The sequence below is a fragment of the Stegostoma tigrinum genome, chromosome 21 (genome assembly GCF_030684315.1).
Source record: "Stegostoma tigrinum isolate sSteTig4 chromosome 21, sSteTig4.hap1, whole genome shotgun sequence".
Lineage (NCBI taxonomy): Eukaryota > Metazoa > Chordata > Chondrichthyes > Orectolobiformes > Stegostomatidae > Stegostoma > Stegostoma tigrinum.
The window spans coordinates 56,721,054-56,739,402 of record NC_081374.1 but is presented as its reverse complement, the minus strand read 5'-3'; the positions used below and the strand labels follow the sequence as shown (position 1 = coordinate 56,739,402).

The 18,349-nt window shown below is 47.2% G+C and overlaps 2 protein-coding genes across 18 annotated transcripts in view; both read right to left on the bottom strand.

The window, feature by feature from the left end:
- Positions 1-18,349, bottom strand: part of LOC132210854 (utrophin-like) — a 247,310-nt gene that overhangs the window by 171,071 nt on the left and 57,890 nt on the right. The window lies entirely within an intron of this gene.
- LOC132210855 (utrophin-like) overlaps positions 1-18,349 on the bottom strand; it is a 34,317-nt gene that overhangs the window by 6,322 nt on the left and 9,646 nt on the right. Inside the window, exons 2-3 of one of the 4 annotated variants that reach the window (XM_059653538.1) lie at positions 10,566-10,702; positions 1,074-1,346 (exon numbers count right to left, since the gene is read on the bottom strand). In XM_059653538.1, coding sequence (XP_059509521.1) covers positions 1,074-1,346; positions 10,566-10,638 — 346 coding nt within the window. In that variant the 5' untranslated portion in view covers positions 10,639-10,702. The remainder of the gene's footprint in view (positions 1-1,073; positions 1,347-10,565; positions 10,703-18,349) is intronic. The other 3 variants (XM_059653536.1, XM_059653539.1, XM_059653537.1) reach the window with 3 other exon arrangements.

The window sequence follows — 18,349 nt, the reverse complement described above, 5'->3', positions numbered from 1 at the left end:
AATTGGGGAGTTACTTCAAAGAGCTATGATATGCCAAACGACCTCCTTCCACACTGGCCAACTCTGATTCTACAAAAACAAAAATGATTTTCAGACTTGGGAAGATCCCTCAAAAATGTCACATCTAACCAGCTTATGGGCAGAGTCGAGCTGCTGAGATGATAGACCAGGATTTAGGGGTACCAGGAGTGATAATATGCTGAACACAATCAAATTTTGAGGTTGTAGAATGATGTGGTCTTCATCATTTTTGACACTTGGACCATTTTCCTTCCTTTCCACAGAACAAGTCAAATAGCGGCAGCACAATGTTGCATGGCCGCTCAAGCCTGCTCCACCGTCGATGATGATTGTGGCTGGTCTTCCACATCAATTAAACTTTTGCTCATATCTCATCCTCTTCTCAAAACATCGATCTATTCACGTGTAGTATCCCTCTCGCTAACTTCATGAGAATTCATTCCAATCACTGCACTCCTAACGCTGACCCACCCCAGGTCAAAAAATTCAGCTGAGATCAGGAACTGATCTCGCCTGTATGGCTGAGCTGGCTTTTAAAAAGTTTGCCGGTGAGAGAGTCCCAGTGAGAAACATTCATTAAAAAAAATAATTGCATGGATTGCTCTCCAATCCTAAACTCTATTCAAATTCAGTTGGTTTGTGATGCAGAGTGATGCCCTGCAGAGAGGGCTCAATTGCCATACCAGTGAGCTGACCACAAAGGGTCTTCGCCTCAACCGCTCTACTTGACTGAGGCGTGGTGATCTTCAGGTTAAATCATAACCAGTTGTCTCTCTCTAAGGAGTCGCCAAATGGCGTGCTAAGACTTTACCTTTAACCCTGATAACATGGCAACAAGCAGATAACTCAGCTGATGTCACTGACTAATAAAATCCTCAATTATACTGATATTCATGTTGTGATATCATCAGAAGGCATGCTCAACTAACTTTTAATTTGCAAATTCAGTTAACAACCATTCAATCAATATTACTGAATACTCATATTACTGATCGTCTCGATACAACATTCTGGTTACATCTGTTCATAAGTGAAGTGTAATGTAATTGCACTTACTGTGGTTTTATCAATGTGATCCTGCAATGAGTCAATAAGCAGGTCACCCACAGGTTGCCAATCAGTGTGGACCCCCTCAGCTGTTATCACATGAGCCTCAAGATCATCCAGCGCTTTCTGCAGTTCTTGAAGTTTCTCCAACGCCTTTTCCACCTGTTTCTGCCAGTTGCTCGCACGGGTTTTCAATTGCTCCCAATTTTCCTTCACTTCTATTGACTGTTTGCGGACAGCTTTGGCAATTCTCTGGGCTCTCTCTTCCGGGGTAGGTTCTGGAAATATGAAGTGCAAATAATTTATCAACTGTTCATGATTTTGATCGATAGATTTTCTTTCTAAACCCCTTTCCTTTAAAAGGTCTCTCTGGACTTTCTCCTGAAATTGGGATATATAAGACTGAAGCACATCAATGATAAATTCTGTAATTAGCTAGCAGGTCGTGGAGCCATGAACAGAGAATCACAGAGAACCAATACAAAGCCAAATAAAATTCCGCAGATATTTGAAATTTGTCACTACCAAGGAAGCTTTAAAAAAGGAAAAGGATTAGTGACTAAATGGGTACAATTCTCAACAAAAGATTTGAAAAATCCTTTCAGTGTATCTTTCGTAGCTATGAGACAAACATCCAACACAAACCAACTTTCATCTTTCAGGACTGGCAAGTTAGAATGATAAACCCAAAGTCTACCCTGCATAGTTCGCTCTAGAACTCACTTAATGAGGTTGTTAAGAGATGTAGAGATAACAAAGTGTGCAGCTGGATGAACACAGCAGGCCAAGCAGCATCTGAGCAGCACAAAAGCTGACATGTTGGGCCGAGACCTTTCATCAGAAAAGGGGGAGGGGGAGAGAGTTCTGAAATAAATAGTGAGAGAGGGGGAGGCGGATCAAAGATGGATAGAGGAGAAGATAGGTGGAGAGGAGACAGACAAGTTCAAGAGGTGGGGATGGAGCCAGCAGAGGTGAATGTAGGTGGGGAGGTAGGGAGGGGAGAGGTCAGTCCGGGGAGAACGAACAGGTCTCCGGGGCGGGAAGACGTTAGGAGGCAGGAAATGGGGGTGGGGTTTGAGGTGGCAGGATGGGATAGGTGGGCTGGTTTTGGGATGCGGGAAGGGGAGGGGTGATTTTGAAGCTTGTGAAGTCCACATTGATACCATGGAGTGCAGGGTTCCCAAGCGCAATATGAGGTGCTGCTCCTGCAACCTTCAGGTGGCATCGTTGTGGCACTGCAGGAGGCCCAGGATGGACATGTTACCTGAGGATTGGTAGGGAGAGTCGAAACAGTTCACGACTGGGAGGTGCAGTTCTTTAGTGCAAACTGAGCACAGGCGAAGCGGTCCCCAAACCTGTTTGGTTTCCCCGATGTAGAGGGGGCCACAATGGCAACAGTGGATACAGTCTACCACATTAGCAGATGTGCAGGTAAACATCTGTTTGCTGAGGAAATTCTTCCTGGGGCCTGGGATGGGGGGGAGGTATCGGGACCAGTGAATTTTAAACGTTTTGATGACAACATTTATGGATATGCAGGGAAAAGTGCTGGGTGTCGGGAGTGCTAGAGGGGAGTGTGGAGCGGATAAGGGGGTCACCTAAGGGTGGTGGGAAAAACGTCTTTGGTGGTGGGGTCGGATTGCGGATGGCAGAAGGGTCGGAGGACGACGCATTGAATCCAGATGTTGGTGGGGTGGTACGTGAGGGCGACGAGGACACTGTTTTGGTAGTTATTATGGGGTGCGGGTGAGAGGGATGAGTTGTGGGAAACGCGGGTGACACGGTCGAGGGTGTTTTTGACCACTGAGGAGGGGGAAGTTCCGGTCCTCGAACAACCCTCAACAGTTTCTCTTTCAATTCCTCCCACTTCCTACAGACAAAGAGGGTGGCCAGGGTAGCCAAATGGGCCCAAGCTATGCCTGCCTCTTTGCAGGTTACATGGAACGCTCCCTCTTCCGTACCTACACTGGCCCTCAACCCCACCTCTTCCTCCGTTACATTGATGACTGTATCGGCACCGCCTCGTGTTCCCACAAGGGGCTCGAACAGTTCATCCACTTCACCAACACCTTCCTCCCCAACTTGAAGTTAACCTGGACAATCTCTGATACCTCTCTCTCCTACCTGGACCACTCTATTTCCAACCACTGAGAAACAAATATCCATTTCAACTCCACAAATTCCCACAGCTACCAAGATTACACCTCCTCTCACCATATTCCTGCAACAATTCATCCCCTATTCCCCATTCCTTTGCCTCTGCATCTGCACTCCCAGGATGAGGTATTCTATTCCAGTATATCTCAGATGTCCTCATTTTTCAAAGACCACAACTTCCACCGCTCTGTGGTTGATAACGCCCTCGACCGTGTCTCCAGAATTTCCTGCAACAAATCTCTCTCACCCCACCCCGCAACAACAACCAAAACAAAGTCTCCCTCGTCCTAACGTACCACCCCACCAACCTCCGGATACAACGCAGCATCCTTCGAAACTTTCAGATTCTCTGGGAGGCTACGGAGGAGGTGGCGGAGCCTTTGGCCTTGATCTTTGAATCCTCATTGTCTACAGGTTTAGTACCAGAAGGCTGGAGGGTTGCAAATGTTGTGCCCTTGTTCAAAGAGGGCAGTAGAGATGACCCAGGTAATTATAAACCCAGTGAGCCTTCCGTCTGTTGCAGGAAAAGTTTTGGAAAGGATTATAAGAGAGAGGATTTATAGTCATCGAGCAAGCACCAATTTGATGGGAGATAGTCGACATGGATTTGTCAAGGGCAGGTCGTGTCTCACAAGCCTCATTGAGTAATTTTGGAAGGTGACCAAGCACGTGGATGAGGGTCGGGCAGTTGACGTGGTGGACATGGACTTCAGTGAAGCCTTCGATAAGGTTCCACATGGCAGGCTATTGGAGAAAACATGGAGACATGGGATTGAGGGAGATTTAGCAGGTTGGATGAGAAACTGGCTTTGGCGAAGGAGGCAACCAGTGGTGGTTGATAGAAAATATTCAGCCTGGAGTCTGGTGACTTCTGGTTTGTCTCAAGGATCTGTTTTGGGACCACTGCTGTTTGTCATTTTTATAAATGACTTGGACGGAGGCATTGGTAGATCGGTTAGTAAGTTTGCAGATGACACTCAAGTCGGTGGAGTGGTGGACAATGTGGAAGAATGTTGCAGGTGACAGGTAGACTTGGATGAACTGCAGAATTGGGCAGAAAGGTGGCAGATGGAGTTCAATGCGGATAAATGTGAGGTGATTCACTTTGGGATGAATAATAGGAAGGCAGAATATTGGGTCAATGGAAAGATTCTTGGTAGTGATGCTGTGCAGAGGGTGTCGATCTATGTCGATCCCTGAAAATTGCCATCCAGGTTGATAGTGCTGTGAAGGCGGCTTCCGGTGTTTTAGGTTTTATTGGCAGTGGGATTGAGATCCAGAGCAACTGTCCAAAAAACTGGTGCGGTCTCATTTGGAATATTGCGTACAGTTCTGGTCGCCCCATTACAGGAAGGATGTGGAAGCATTGGAAAAGGTGCAGAGGAGATGTTGCCTGGTCCGGAGTGAAGGTCTTCTGAAGAAAGGCTGAGGGACTTGGGTCTGTACTCATTGGAGAGAAGGTGGTTCAGAGGGGATTTAATAGAGACATACAAGATGATCAGTGGATGAGACAGGGTGGACAGTGTGGGTCTTTTTCCGAGGATGATGACGTCAGCTTGTATTCGGGGGCACAGCTTAACAGTGAGGGATAATAGATTTGAGATAGATATCAGAGGCAGGTTCTTTACTCAGAGAGTGGTAAGGATGTGGAACCCCCTGCCTGACAATGCAGTTAGCTCAGCCACATTCGGGGCATTTCAACAGTCCTCGGATAAGCATATGGATGATAATGGGATCGTGTAGGGGGATGGGCTTAGATTAGTTCACTGGTCCATCCACATCATCGCAATGAGCAAAAAAGCACACCGTTGTCTCTACTTCACAGGAGGCTAAGGCAATTGCGTGTGCCCACAAGGGCAACTTTCATTGATGTACCACAGAAAGCATCCTATCTGGATGCATATCACAGCACGGTTCCTCTCGCAAAACAATCCCTAATTATTATGGCTCCTGCCTTTCTTCTTCCAGGCAGAATTGGTTCTGCTTTGTCATAACTAATTTGGGAGAAAATCCACGCTCAGTCTAAGTTAATTCTTCCAACAATTCAGATACCATGGAATACTGAGCAATGAGTTGGTGTGTGAGAAAAAGAGAGAGAGAGAGCCAGAGAGGTTGGGGGTGGGGGAGGAAGAGAGAGCGCGCGAGAGAGAGAGACAGCGCGAGAGAGAGAGACAGCGCGAGAGAGAGAGACAGCGCGAGAGAGAGAGACAGCGCGAGAGAGAGAGACAGCGCGAGAGAGAGAGACAGCGCGAGAGAGAGAGACAGCGCGAGAGAGAGAGACAGCGCGAGAGAGAGAGACAGCGCGAGAGAGAGAGACAGCGCGAGAGAGAGACAGCGCGAGAGAGAGAGACAGCGCGAGAGAGAGAGACAGCGCGAGAGAGAGAGACAGCGCGAGAGAGAGAGCAACAGAGAGAGAGCGCGAGACAGAGAGAGAGAGAGCGAGACAGAGAGAGAGAGAGCGAGACAGAGAGAGAGAGAGCGAGACAGAGAGATGGGCGATGAGGGAGAGAGGGAGAGACAGACAGACAGAATAGGTGACAGAATGTGAGTGTGTGAGCGCCTGCATCAGACACTGAGAGAGATGTTGCTGAGGTGGAGATAGTTGAGAGTGTCGATCACCAACAATCTCTCCTGGTCCACCCAGATCGTCGCAATGGGCAAAAAAGCACACCAAATGTCTCTATTTCCCCAGCAGGCTAAGGTAATTTGGAGTGTCCGCAAGGTCAACTTTCATTCATGTACCAGAGAAAGTATCCTATCTGGATGCATGTCACAGCATGGTTTGGCAACTGCTCTTCCTAAGATCACAAGAAACTGCAGAGTCATGAACACAGCATAGTCCATCATGCAAACCAGCCTTCCATTCGTTGATTCCACCTCTACTTCCCGCTGCCTCGGGAAAGAAACTGACATAATCAAAGGCCCTTCTCACCCGCCAATTACACTCTCTTCTCCCTTTTTCTGAAGGGAAGATGTAAAAAAAGTTTGTATACATGCGTGAAAAGATTCAAGAACAGCTTCTTCACTGCTGTTATTGGACATCTGAATAGGACACTGAAAAGCTTAAATCTAATTTTGATCTTGCTCTCTGTGCATCTTCTCTGTAGCTGTCACTATGTTCCGTTTCACTCATGCGCCTTGTTTGATATCACCTGTCTATACTGCATGCAGAAGAAAACTTTTCACTGTACCTGGGCACATGTGACAATTATGACTCAAATCAAGATAATAAAATGTGAGGCTGGATGAACACAGCAGGCCAAGCAGCATCTCAGGAGCACAAAAGCTGACGTTTCGGGCCAAGACCCTTCATCAGAGATGCTGCTTGGCCTGCTGTGTTCATCCAGCCTCACATTTTATTATCTTGGATTCTCCAGCATCTGCAGCTCCCATTATCTCTGACTCAAATCAACTTGACTGTGTGCAAGAGAGAGGTGAGCATATGATTGTGCTCAAGAGTGCAAAGACAGTGCATGAAAGTGTGTGTGTGCGCACGACAGAATGTGTGTGCCAGTGACTGTGCTTGAGAGTGTGTGAAAGGGAGTTAGCACAAGAAGGGAGTGTTACAGCATGCATGAGGGAGTGAGTGTGTCTGTAAGTGTGAGTGAGCTTGACAGCAAGTGAATTTGCAAACCTAAGTGTGTGAGGGAGAGATTTGTGGTAGTATGTGTGTACTTGAGAGTGAGAGCATTGGCAAAAGATCCTGCAACAGTGCATGCAAGTGTGCCACAGAATGTGTGCAAGACCGTGTACGACTGTGTGACGGTATGGAGTATGAATGAGTGAGAATGTGACAGAGTGTGTTCGTGAGAGACTGTGTTCCTGACTTTTTTTTGTGTGTGTGTAGTGTGTTTGTGCATGAGGGACAGAATATGCATGTGCAACATAGTGTGACTGTGAACCTCTGTTGGTGCCTGTGAGTGAAGTGATGGGGGAGAACAGGGAGAGGAGAGATAAAGACACAGAGGGAGAGAGACAGAGGGAGAGAGACAGAGGGAGAGAGACAGAGGGAGAGAGACAGAGGGAGAGAGACAGAGGGAGAGAGACAGAGGGAGAGAGACAGAGGGAGAGAGACAGAGGGAGAGAGACAGAGGGAGAGAGACAGAGGGAGAGAGACAGAGGGAGAGAGACAGAGGGAGAGAGACAGAGGGAGAGAGACAGAGGGAGAGAGACAGAGGGAGAGAGACAGAGGGAGAGAGACAGAGGGAGAGAGACAGAGGGAGAGAGACAGAGGGAGAGAGACAGAGGGAGAGAGACAGAGGGAGAGAGACAGAGGGAGAGAGACAGAGGGAGAGAGACAGAGGGAGAGAGACAGAGGGAGAGAGACAGAGGGAGAGAGACAGAGGGAGAGAGACAGAGGGAGAGAGACAGAGGGAGAGAGACAGAGGGAGAGAGACAGAGGGAGAGAGAGACAGAGGGAGAGAGAGACAGAGGGAGAGAGAGACAGAGGGAGAGAGAGAGAGGGAGAGAGAGAGAGGGAGAGAGAGAGAGGGAGAGAGAGAGAGGGAGAGAGACAGAGGGAGAGAGACAGAGGGAGAGAGACAGAGGGAGAGAGACAGAGGGAGAGAGAGAGAGGGAGAGAGAGACAGAGGGAGAGAGACAGAGGGAGAGAGAGAGAGGGAGAGAGAGAGAGAGAGAGAGAGAGAGAGAGAGAGAGAGAACGCATGAGAGAGAGAGAGAGAGTGCATGAGAGAGAGAGAGAGAGAGAGAGCGCATGAGAGAGAGATGAGATGAGGAATTAGAAATGATGGGTGGTCAATACCTGGAGGAAAAAAAGAACAGTGTGAGAGTGTTAAGAGAAGCCGCTGGATGTAATATGGAGGCTATTGTTTTTTTTATTGTACTAAATGAAAAGCAAGTGTCACCTCTCAGTGTTAGGGGACAGGAGATGTGCATTAGAGAAGGAGATATCGTCAGCCTTGTCAGAGACAGCAGACAAGTTGCAAATGCATAGAAACTGACATTAAAGCTTTCTTATCAATGTGTAAAGAGGTGAGACAAATATGACAAGTCAATATTGTACCTTTGCGCTCAGTAAAATCATGGAATCATGAATCAGAGAACCCTTACAGTGTGGAAACAGGTCGGTCAGCCCAACATGTCCACACTGCCCCTCACAGCATCCCACCCAGACCCATCCACCTATAACTCACCTAACCTACACATCACTGAACACCTTGGGAAATTTAGCACGGCCAATCCACCGACCTTGCACATCTTTTGACTGTGGGAGCAAACTCGAGCACCCGGAGAAAACCCATGCAGGCACATAGAGAATGTGCAAACTCCACACAGAAAGTCACCAAAGGGTGGAATTGAGACAGTGGTGTTAACCAGAGCCACTGTGCTCTATATTATGCGAATTCAGCTGCAAGCATTTTTTTTTAAAGAAGGGAAACTTACCATCGTCACAGGATTAGAGTGGTTTCAATCTTCTATCAGCTTTGAGAACCTTATCCATATCTGCCTTCACAAGGGCAAGGTGATGGTAATGGTGTGAGACCGGTTAGTGTGCAGCAGCTCGCCGTGCAAAACATTAACGGCACTTTCATTGCTTTTTTCCTAGGGGCATAACAGAAAGACAAGAACATGAAAAAATCCTGAAATCTTTCTCCAATTTCAATCTCAAAGGGACCATCCGTTCCTCAAAAGTCATAACCAAACTGAACATGGGCCTCCTGCAGTGCCACAAATGATGCCACCCCAAAGTTGCAGGAACAGCAACTCATATTCCGCTTGGGAACCCTGCAGCACAATGGACGTGGCTGACAGCTCTGTCAACCACGAATGCAAGGAATGCTCAGTTGAGGAAGAATGCAGACATTTCGGAATCCCTCCAGCAGAAGATGATATCATTAGAACAAATGGATCTGTCTGGACAGTCCTGTTTGTAGATTTTGGGAAGTAAGACTCTATTGTTTGTCATCAAGGATATGGTTGAGTGATCATATTCAGACTGAAGAGACCAAGAATGTGAGGCTGGAGAACGGGTGCAGAACCATGCCTCTCGGAATTCCTGTGCGTGTCTATGCTTGGCTTGGGCTACTACGGTTACCTTGTCGCAGTGTCCTCTGAGAGGCGTGATTCTCCACCCATAATGCAACCAACAAACAGATACAATTGGACCCCCACACACAAACCCATACAGATCAAAACCGGAAATGACAGTACTCATGGTAACAGACCGGACAGTGTCAATTCCAGACAGAGTAGAATAACATCGTTTCATTGGAGGCTGTACCGATGATGTCACCGATCATGGTGACGAAACGTCTGAATGAGAAGAAGCCAGCTCGGCGAGCAAGTCAACAACCTCAATCAGAGAATTGGCTGTTTTGAACTACCTTGTTCAAGAGTTTCAGTTTTGATTTTGAATGTTAAATCTCGCTCCCACATAGGGATGGAGGATTACTGTTAACAGCTGCATTCTAACTAATTCATATCGAATCATTATTGTTTTGACCAGTCTTCGGGTCAGGCTCCCTCGGTGACTGAGTCTCCCAAATTGTTAAGTTCCCTCGTGAAAGACTCCCCTTCTTTACACACCCAACTAGATCTACCTCAGTTGGTATGAATTAAGCTGACTAAAAAGGATCTTTGTCTTGTGGATACCTTCCTATGTTTCAGAAGGAGTCAAGATAACTCAGGGTGACACGGTGACTCAGTAGTTAGTAACGCTACCTCACAGCACCAGGGACCTGAGTTCCATTCCAGCCTCCGATGACTGTCTGTGTGGAGTTTGCACATTCTCCCCTTCTCTGTGTGGGTTTCTGCTGGGTGCTCTGGTTTCCTCCCACAGTCCAGAGATGTGCAGGTTAGGTGGATTGGCAATGCTGAATTACCCACAGTGCCCAAGGATGTGTAGGTTAGGTACATTAGCCATGGGAAATGCAGGCTGACAGGAATAGAGTAGGGGAATGGGGATGGGTCTAGGTGGGATGCTCTTTGGAGGGTTGCTGTGGGCTTATTGAACCGAGTGGCCTGTTTCCACACTGGGGATTCTATAAAACTAGCTTCTCCTGAACTCGTGAGAGAGTGAGTTTTATCAATTGCTAAATGCAAGAAGTCATAAGGCACCACAAATATGCACAAGTTAGAAACAAGAAATTAGCTCAAAAACCATAAAAGTTAAGAGGGATACGGATACTTCAGCCTTTGGATTGTTTGTGAAGAATAGAAAGTGGGATGTTGTGGCCACTAAGTTGGGCGATGCCCGTAATGTTGATATGATTTCAGCAGTTAATTTTGAGATTCTTGTTTAAATTCTTTTGACCTTGTTTCCCTTTTGACATTGCCCAGGTTTGCAGAGCTCAGAGCAAGAGATTTTCTTTTCTTCTTACCTGCAGCATAGAGCGATGAAACGGCTGTCCCAGAGCCGTGACCTCCGCAACTCCTGAGACCACACGAGCACATTCGCCCAGGAATACACACGGACTGATACGAAAGAACTATCGGGATAACAATACTCAGCGTGCTACTGGAAAAGACAAGCATGTACAAACAGAAAACAGCTGTAAATAGTGTCAAGAGGTGAAATCAAGTGATAAAGCTAAATTCATGGCTCTTTGCTTGCGTGCTCATTGTATTCAGAACAAAATCAACAAATTAATAGCACATTTCTAGGTTGACGGGCATGATTTTATAGCTATTACAAAGACATGGTTACAAGGAGATCAACACTGGAGCTAAGTGCGCAGGGCTATACGGCATTCCAAAAAGACAGGCAGGAGGGAAAGTGACTGTAAGCAAAGAAATTAGGATGAGAGCAAGAAACGATCTTGGATCGGAAGATCTAGAATCCAATTTTATTTATTTGTTAATGGGAGGAGGACATCCCGAGCTACGCAGTGTTTATTGTCCGTCCCTAATTGCCCAGGGGACAGTTCAAAGTCAATCATATTGCTGTGGGTCTGCAGTCACATGTAGGCCAGATCATGTAAGGGTGGCAGTTTCCTTCCCGAAAGCACATCAGTGAACCAGGTGAGTTTTTCTGACATTTGGCAATGAATTCATGGTCATCATTATATTCTTAATTCATGATTTTCTTTTATATTGAATTCAAATTCCACCATCTGCTGTGCTGGGATTTGAACACAGGTCCCCAGAATGTTATCTCAGTCTCTGAATTAACAGTCCAGCAATAATACCTCTCGGCCATTTCCTCCCCCATCGTGGAACAAGAAAGCCTGTAGCTGACTCCCACTTGGGAAAAACAGTGAAGCAGGAGCTTCTTAAATGGGCGATCGCATCTCCTTACATTTTAAGACAGCCATGGATAATCAGGACCTTGTGGGAAGGGACGAAATTGGGGGAGGGAAAATTACATCAGTGTTAGGTAGGAGCTGAGCAGTATTAATTGGGAGGAGCTTTTATTGAACAAGTCAACATTTGATACGTGGGAGTTATTTAAAGACCTACTGATCAGCGTTCAGAACTGGCCTATTCCAGGGAAGGAGGAATGACAAGGATGGCAATCTAAGGACATACGGACATAAGAAATAAAACAGGAGTAGGCCATCTGTCTCTTCCAGCTCGTTCCGCTGATCTTTTTTGCGGACTCAGCTCCACTTACCCTCCCATTCACCATAACCCTCAATTCCTTTCCTGTTCAAAGATCTATCTGTTTTGGCTTTCAAAACATTCAACAAGGGAACCTCAACTGTTTCAGTGGGCAGAGAATTCCACAGATTCACAACCCTTTGGATGAAGAAGCTCATCCTCAACTCAGTTTTCAATCTGTTCACACTTATTTTGAGGCTGTGCCCCCAAGTTGGAATTTCGCCCATCAGTGGAAACAATTTCCGATCCATTTGTTTCATAATTTTAAAAGTTTCTATTAGATCACCCCTCATTCTTCTAAATTCCAGTGACTGCAATCGGAGTCTACTCAATCTCTCCCCATACAGCAACATTTTTAATTCTGGAATCAACCTCGTGAACCTCCTTCGCACCCCCTCCAGTGCCAGTACATCCTTTCTCAAGTGAGGAGACTAAAACTGTACAAACTACTCCACACCAAGCCTCACCAGCACCCTATACAACTGTAGCATACCCTCCCGATTTTTAAACTGCATCACTCTCGCAATGAAGGACACTGTTCCATTTGCTGTCTCAATTACCAGCCGCATCTGCAAACTACCTGATTCAGACCCAAGGCTGCCCAGCTCCCTCTGCGGAGCAGCATGCTACAATTTTTCACCATTTAAGCAAGACTCCATTTTTCCATAATTGCTACCAAAATGGATGCCCTCACATCTCCCATCATTGGACTCCATCTGCTAGACCCTTGTCCATTCACTTAAACTTTCTGCATCCTTCTGCAGATTTTCATTGTCCTCTTCAGACTTTACTCTCTCACTCATTTTAGTGTCATCTGTGAACATAGAAAAATACAGTGCAGAACAGGTCCTTCAGCCCTCGATGTTGCACCAACCTGTGAACTAATCTGAGCCCGTTCCCTCACACTATCCCATCATCATCTATATGCTTATCCAAGGACTGTTCAAATGCCCTGAATGTGGCTGAGTTAACTGCATTGACAGGCAGGGCATTCCACGCCCTTTCCACTCTCTGGGTAAAGAACCTGCCTCTGACATCTGTCTTTAATCCATCACCCCTCAATTTGTAGCTGAGCCCCCTTGTACAAGCCAACATCATCATCCTAGGAAAAAGACTCTTACCGTCCACCCTGACTCATCTTTCTCTGATCGTCTTGTATGTTTCTATTAAAGGCCCTCTTCGCCTTCTTCTCCCCAATGAGGACAGACTCGAGTCGCTCAGCCTTCTCTCATAAGACCTTCACTCCAGACCAGGCAACATCCTGGTAAATCTCCTTTGCTCCTTTTCCAATGCTTCCGAATTCGTTCCGCAATGGAGCGACCAGAACAGGTCGCGCGAGCGTTTTGTGCAGTTGCAGCATGACATCACGGCTCTGGAACTCAATCCCTCTACCAATAAAGTCGAACACACCGTATGCCTTCTTCACAGCACTATCAACATGGGTGGCAACTTTCAGAGATCTATGTACATGGACGCCAAGGTCCCTCTGCACATCCGCACTACCAAGAATCTTTCCATTGGCCCAGTATTGTACCTTCCTATTATTCCTCCCAAAGCGAATCACCTCACATTGAACTCCATTTGCCACCTTTCCGCCCAATTTTGCACTTTATCCAAGTCTCTCTGCAACATGCGACATTCTTCCACATTGTCCACCACTCCACCGACTTTAGTGTCATTTGCAAACTTACTAACCCATCCACCTATGCCTGCGTCCGAGTCATTTATAAAAATGACAAACAGCAGTGGGCCAAAAACAGATCCTTGAGGCACACCACTAGTAACCGGACTCCAGGCTGAATATTTTCCATCAAACACCACTGGTTGCCTTTTTACCGAAAGCCAGTTTCTCATCCAAACTGCTAAATCTCCCTCAATCACATGGCTCCGTATTTTCTCCAATAGCCTACCGTGTGGAACCTTATCAAAGGCTTTACTGAAGTCCATGTACACATCGTCAACTGGCCTTCTCTCATCCACATGCTTGGTCACCTCCTCAAAATCTCCATGAGGTTTGTGAGACACGACCTGCCCTTGACAAATCCATGTTGACTATCTCCAATCAAATTGTTGCTTCCGAGATGATTATAAACCTGATCTCTTATAACCCTTTCCAAAACTTTTCCTGCAACGGACCTAAGGCTCACTGGCTGTAATTGCCTGGCTCATCTCTACTGCCCTTCTTGAACAAGGGCACAACATTTGCAATCCTCCAGTCCTCTGGTGTTAAACCTGCAGACAATGAGGACTCAAAGATCAAAGCCAAGGGCTCCGCCACCTCCTCCTGAGCTTTCCAGAGAATTCTCGGAAAAATCCTAACAGGCCCAGGGGATTTATCTAGCTTCACACCTTCTAGAATTGATAACATCTCCTCCTTACTAACCTGAATCCTTTCAAGTCTAATAGCACGTATCTCAGTCGTCTCCTCGACGATATTCTCCTCTTCCTCAGTGAAAACAGATGAGAAATATTCATTTAGCACCTCTCCGATCTGTACCCGGTCCACACACAACTTCCCACTTCTGTCTTTGATTGGCCCTATTCCTACCCCAGTCATCCTTATATTCCTCACATACCTTGAGAAAACTTTACGGATCTCCTTTATTCTACCTGCGAATGACTGCTCAGGACCCCTCCTTGCTCTTCTTAACTCTCTCTTTAAATCCTTCCTTGCTCATCTGTAACTCTCCATCGCATCAACTGATCCATCTCATCTCAACATCACATTAGCCTCGCTCTTCTGCTTAACGCGAGATACAATTTCTTTAGTAAACCACGGTTCCCCTACCTTATCACTGACCCCTGCCTGACAGGGACGTACCTGTCAAGGACACGCAATATCTGTTACTTAAACCAGCTCCCCATTTCGATTGTCCCCATCCCTTGCATTTTGCTACCCCATTCTTTGCCTCCTAAGTCTTGCCCAATTATAATTGCCTTCCCCCATCTGTAAGTCTTGCCCTGTGGCATGTTCCTCTCCCACTCCATCGCTAAACTAAACGTAACCGAATTATGGTCACTCTCTCCAAAGTGCTCATCTACCACTAAATCAAACACCTGGCCTGGTCCACTGTCAAGTACCAGATCCAGTGTGGCCTCCCCTCTTGTCGGCCCTTCGACGTAGCGTGTCGGGAAACGCTCCTGCGTGCATTGGACGAAAACTCATCCATCCGACGTACGAGAGTTACAGCATTTCCAGTCAATGCTTAGGAAGTTAAAGTCTCCCATAATGACCACCCTGTTCCTTTCACTCCTGCCCAGAATCGTTTTGCCAATCCTCTCCTTCAGATCTCTGGAACTTTGCAGAGGCCTATTCAAAAGCTCCCAACAGTGAGGCCTCTCCTCTCCTATTTCTGACATCAGCCCATCCCACCTCAGTCGACCAGTCCTCCTCAAAAGTTTTTTCAGCCTCCGTTATACTGTCCTCGACAAACAAAGCCACACCTCCCCCTCTTTTCCCACCTTACCTGATCTTACTCAAAGATCTGAACCCTGGAACCTGCAACATCCATTCCTGACCCTGCTCTATCCATGTCTCCGTAATGGCCACAACATCGAAGCCCCAGGTACCTATCCATGCTGCAAGCTCACCTCGCTTATTCCGGATACTCCTGGCAGTCAAGTCGACACACTTCAATTCAGCTTGCTGTTTGCCAGCACACTCCTGTGACACTGAGATCCTGTCCATGTCCTCTCTATTCTCTTTCTCCTGTGTACTGAAACTACACCAGTTTCCCATCCCCTTGCTAAGCTAGTTTAAACCCACCCGAACAGCACTAGCAAATTTCCCGCCCAGGATATTAGTGCCCCTCTGGTTCAAGTGGAGACCGTCCTGTTTGTCGAGGTCCCACCTTCCCCAGAATGAGCCCCAATTGTCCATGTACCTGAAGCCCTCCCACCTGCAGCATCCCTGCAGCCACGTGTTCAGCTGAAATCTCTCCCTGTTCTTTGCCTCGCTATCACTTGGCACGGGGAACAAACCAGAGATAACCACTCCGTTTGTTTGAGCTCTCAGCTTCCAGCGGAGCTCCCTGAAATCCTGCCTGACGTCCCTATCCCTCTTTCTACCTATGTCGTTGGTACCTGTGTGGACCATGGCTTGGGGCTGGTCACCCTCTCCCTTCAGGACCCCAAAGACACTATCCGAGACAACACGGACCCTAGCACCTGGAGGCAACGCACCAATCGTGAGTCTCTTCGGTTCCAAACAAGCCTTCTATCTGTCCCTCTAACTATTCAGTCCCCAATGACTAACACTCTCCTCCTATACCCCCTTCCCTTCGTTGCAAGAGCGACAGACTCTGTGCCAGAGACCTGCACCCCAGTCAGTATTGAGGTAATGCCTCATCGTAAGGAGGTCAGAATTGACCGAGTGGCAGATATTTAGAGGGTCAGTACTGAGGCAGTGCACAACCGTCAGAGGGTCAGTACTTCAGGAGAACCCCATTATCAGAAGGTCAACACGAATGGAGAGTCACATCGTCAATGGTTCAATCCTGAGGAACACTTCATTATCATAGGGTCAGTCCTGAGGCAGTGCTTCATTGTCAGAGGGTCAGGATTAAGGTTTAGAATTGAGGGAGTGCTATCTGATTATGTCACTCTGACAATGAGGCACTGCCTCAGGAATGAGCCTCTGACAATGAGGCACTTTCTCACTTCTGAATCTCTGACAAAGGAAGCATTCCCTCAGTGCAAACCCTCTGTCTGGACCCGATGTCAATGAGGCACTCGCTGAGTACTGACCCTCTGACAAAGTTCCAATAGCTTACTACTGACCTTCTAATCATGTGCCCCCTACCCCATTTCTAAATCTGTTACATTGAGGGCACTGCCTCAGAACTGACACACTGGCTATAAGGCAGTCCGTAAAGACTGACCCGCTGATCATGAGGCTGTCCCTCAGTTAATGACCCTCTAACTATGAGGCACTCCCGTAATTCTGACCGTCAGGAGCTACCTCAATGTTGACTCACTGATATAGAGGCACGGCCTCAGAATTGACATGCTGACGATGGGGCACTTGCTCAGGACAGACCCTCTGATAGAGCTGCAGGTTTGATATTAGAGCAGTGATGCACCGCGAGCAGGTCAGTATAAAGGGAGTGCCACACAGTCAGTGGACCAATATTAGGGGAGTGCCACACTGTCAGAGGATCACTCTTAATGGAGTGCTGCACTTGTGGTGAGTGAGTACTGAGGCAGTGCGGCACTGCAAAGGGTCAGTAATGAGAGAAAGCTCCATTTTCAGAGGGTTAGCACAGAGGAAGTGCTTAATCAGAGAGTTATTTCAGAGAGAGTGCTGTATTGTCAGAGTTTCGCACTGAGGGAGTATCACACAATCAGAGGTCCAATATTAAGGAAACAATGCACTGTTGGAGGGTTGATCTAAAGGGAGGGCTGCACTGTCAGAGGGTTAATGATGTGGGAGTGCTGAAATATCACAGAATCAGTCCTGAGAAGTGCTGCACATTCAGAGAGTTAGTGCTGAGGGAGTGGTCTAATGTGAAAAGATTGATATCAAGGGGCACTGCCGAAGGATCAGTAGTGCAATACTGTCAGAAAAACAATATTGAGGGAGTTCTGCTGTGTCAGTGGGTCAATATTACAGGATTGCTACACGATCCACGTATCAATGTCAGACGGTCAGTCCTGAGGGAGTGCTGCACTGTTGGAGGGCCAATATTGAGTGTGTGCGACACTCAAGAGGATCATTTTGTTGGACTTGTGCACTGTCAGAAGTTCAATTGTAAGCAAGTGCCACACTGGTAGCGGGTTAATATTATGGGAGTGCTGCACTGTCAGACGGTTAAAGATGAGGGAAAGCTCATCATCTGACAGGGCATCACTCCCTTCAGACGAACCCTCAGGCGGTGCAGCACTCCAACAAGTTAGTTTCAGAGGCATGTTGTCCCATCAAATTGACCCTCTGAGACAGGAGCATGCACTTAATATCGACCCTCTCACAATGCTGCACTGCCTTAACATAGGCCCTCTGGCAGGGCGGCTCCCTTTCAGTACACACCTTCCAACAGCACAGCACTCTCCCATCATTGACCCTCTGACAGTGCAGTACTCTCTTAATACTGAATGTGTCACACTGCTCGACACTGTTGGAAGGTCAATACTAAGAGTGTGCTGCACTGTTAGACAGTCAATGATGAGCTAGTGATGCATGTGCGACATTCCCTCAATTCTTATCCCATTACAATGAGGCACTGCATTAGTATGGCCCTCTGACAAAGTAGCACAGCTTTAGAACTGACCCACTGATCATGAAGCTTTCCCTCAGTACTGAACCTCAGAGTGCTCCGCAGCCACAACACTGACTCTCTAATCCTGCAGTACTGTCTCAATTCTGACCTCAGTCCCGACCCTGTTACATTGACATTGCAGTTCTTCCTTACCATGGACACTCTGGCCATGGGACAACACCGTTGGCCCTGTTGCAGTGCAGAATTCACTGACACTCACCCTCTCCCATACCTTCAATACTGAATGTCTGATAGGACTGCGGGCAGCTGACTCTGACAGTGCAGCATTCTCTCAGTATCGACCCTCTGAC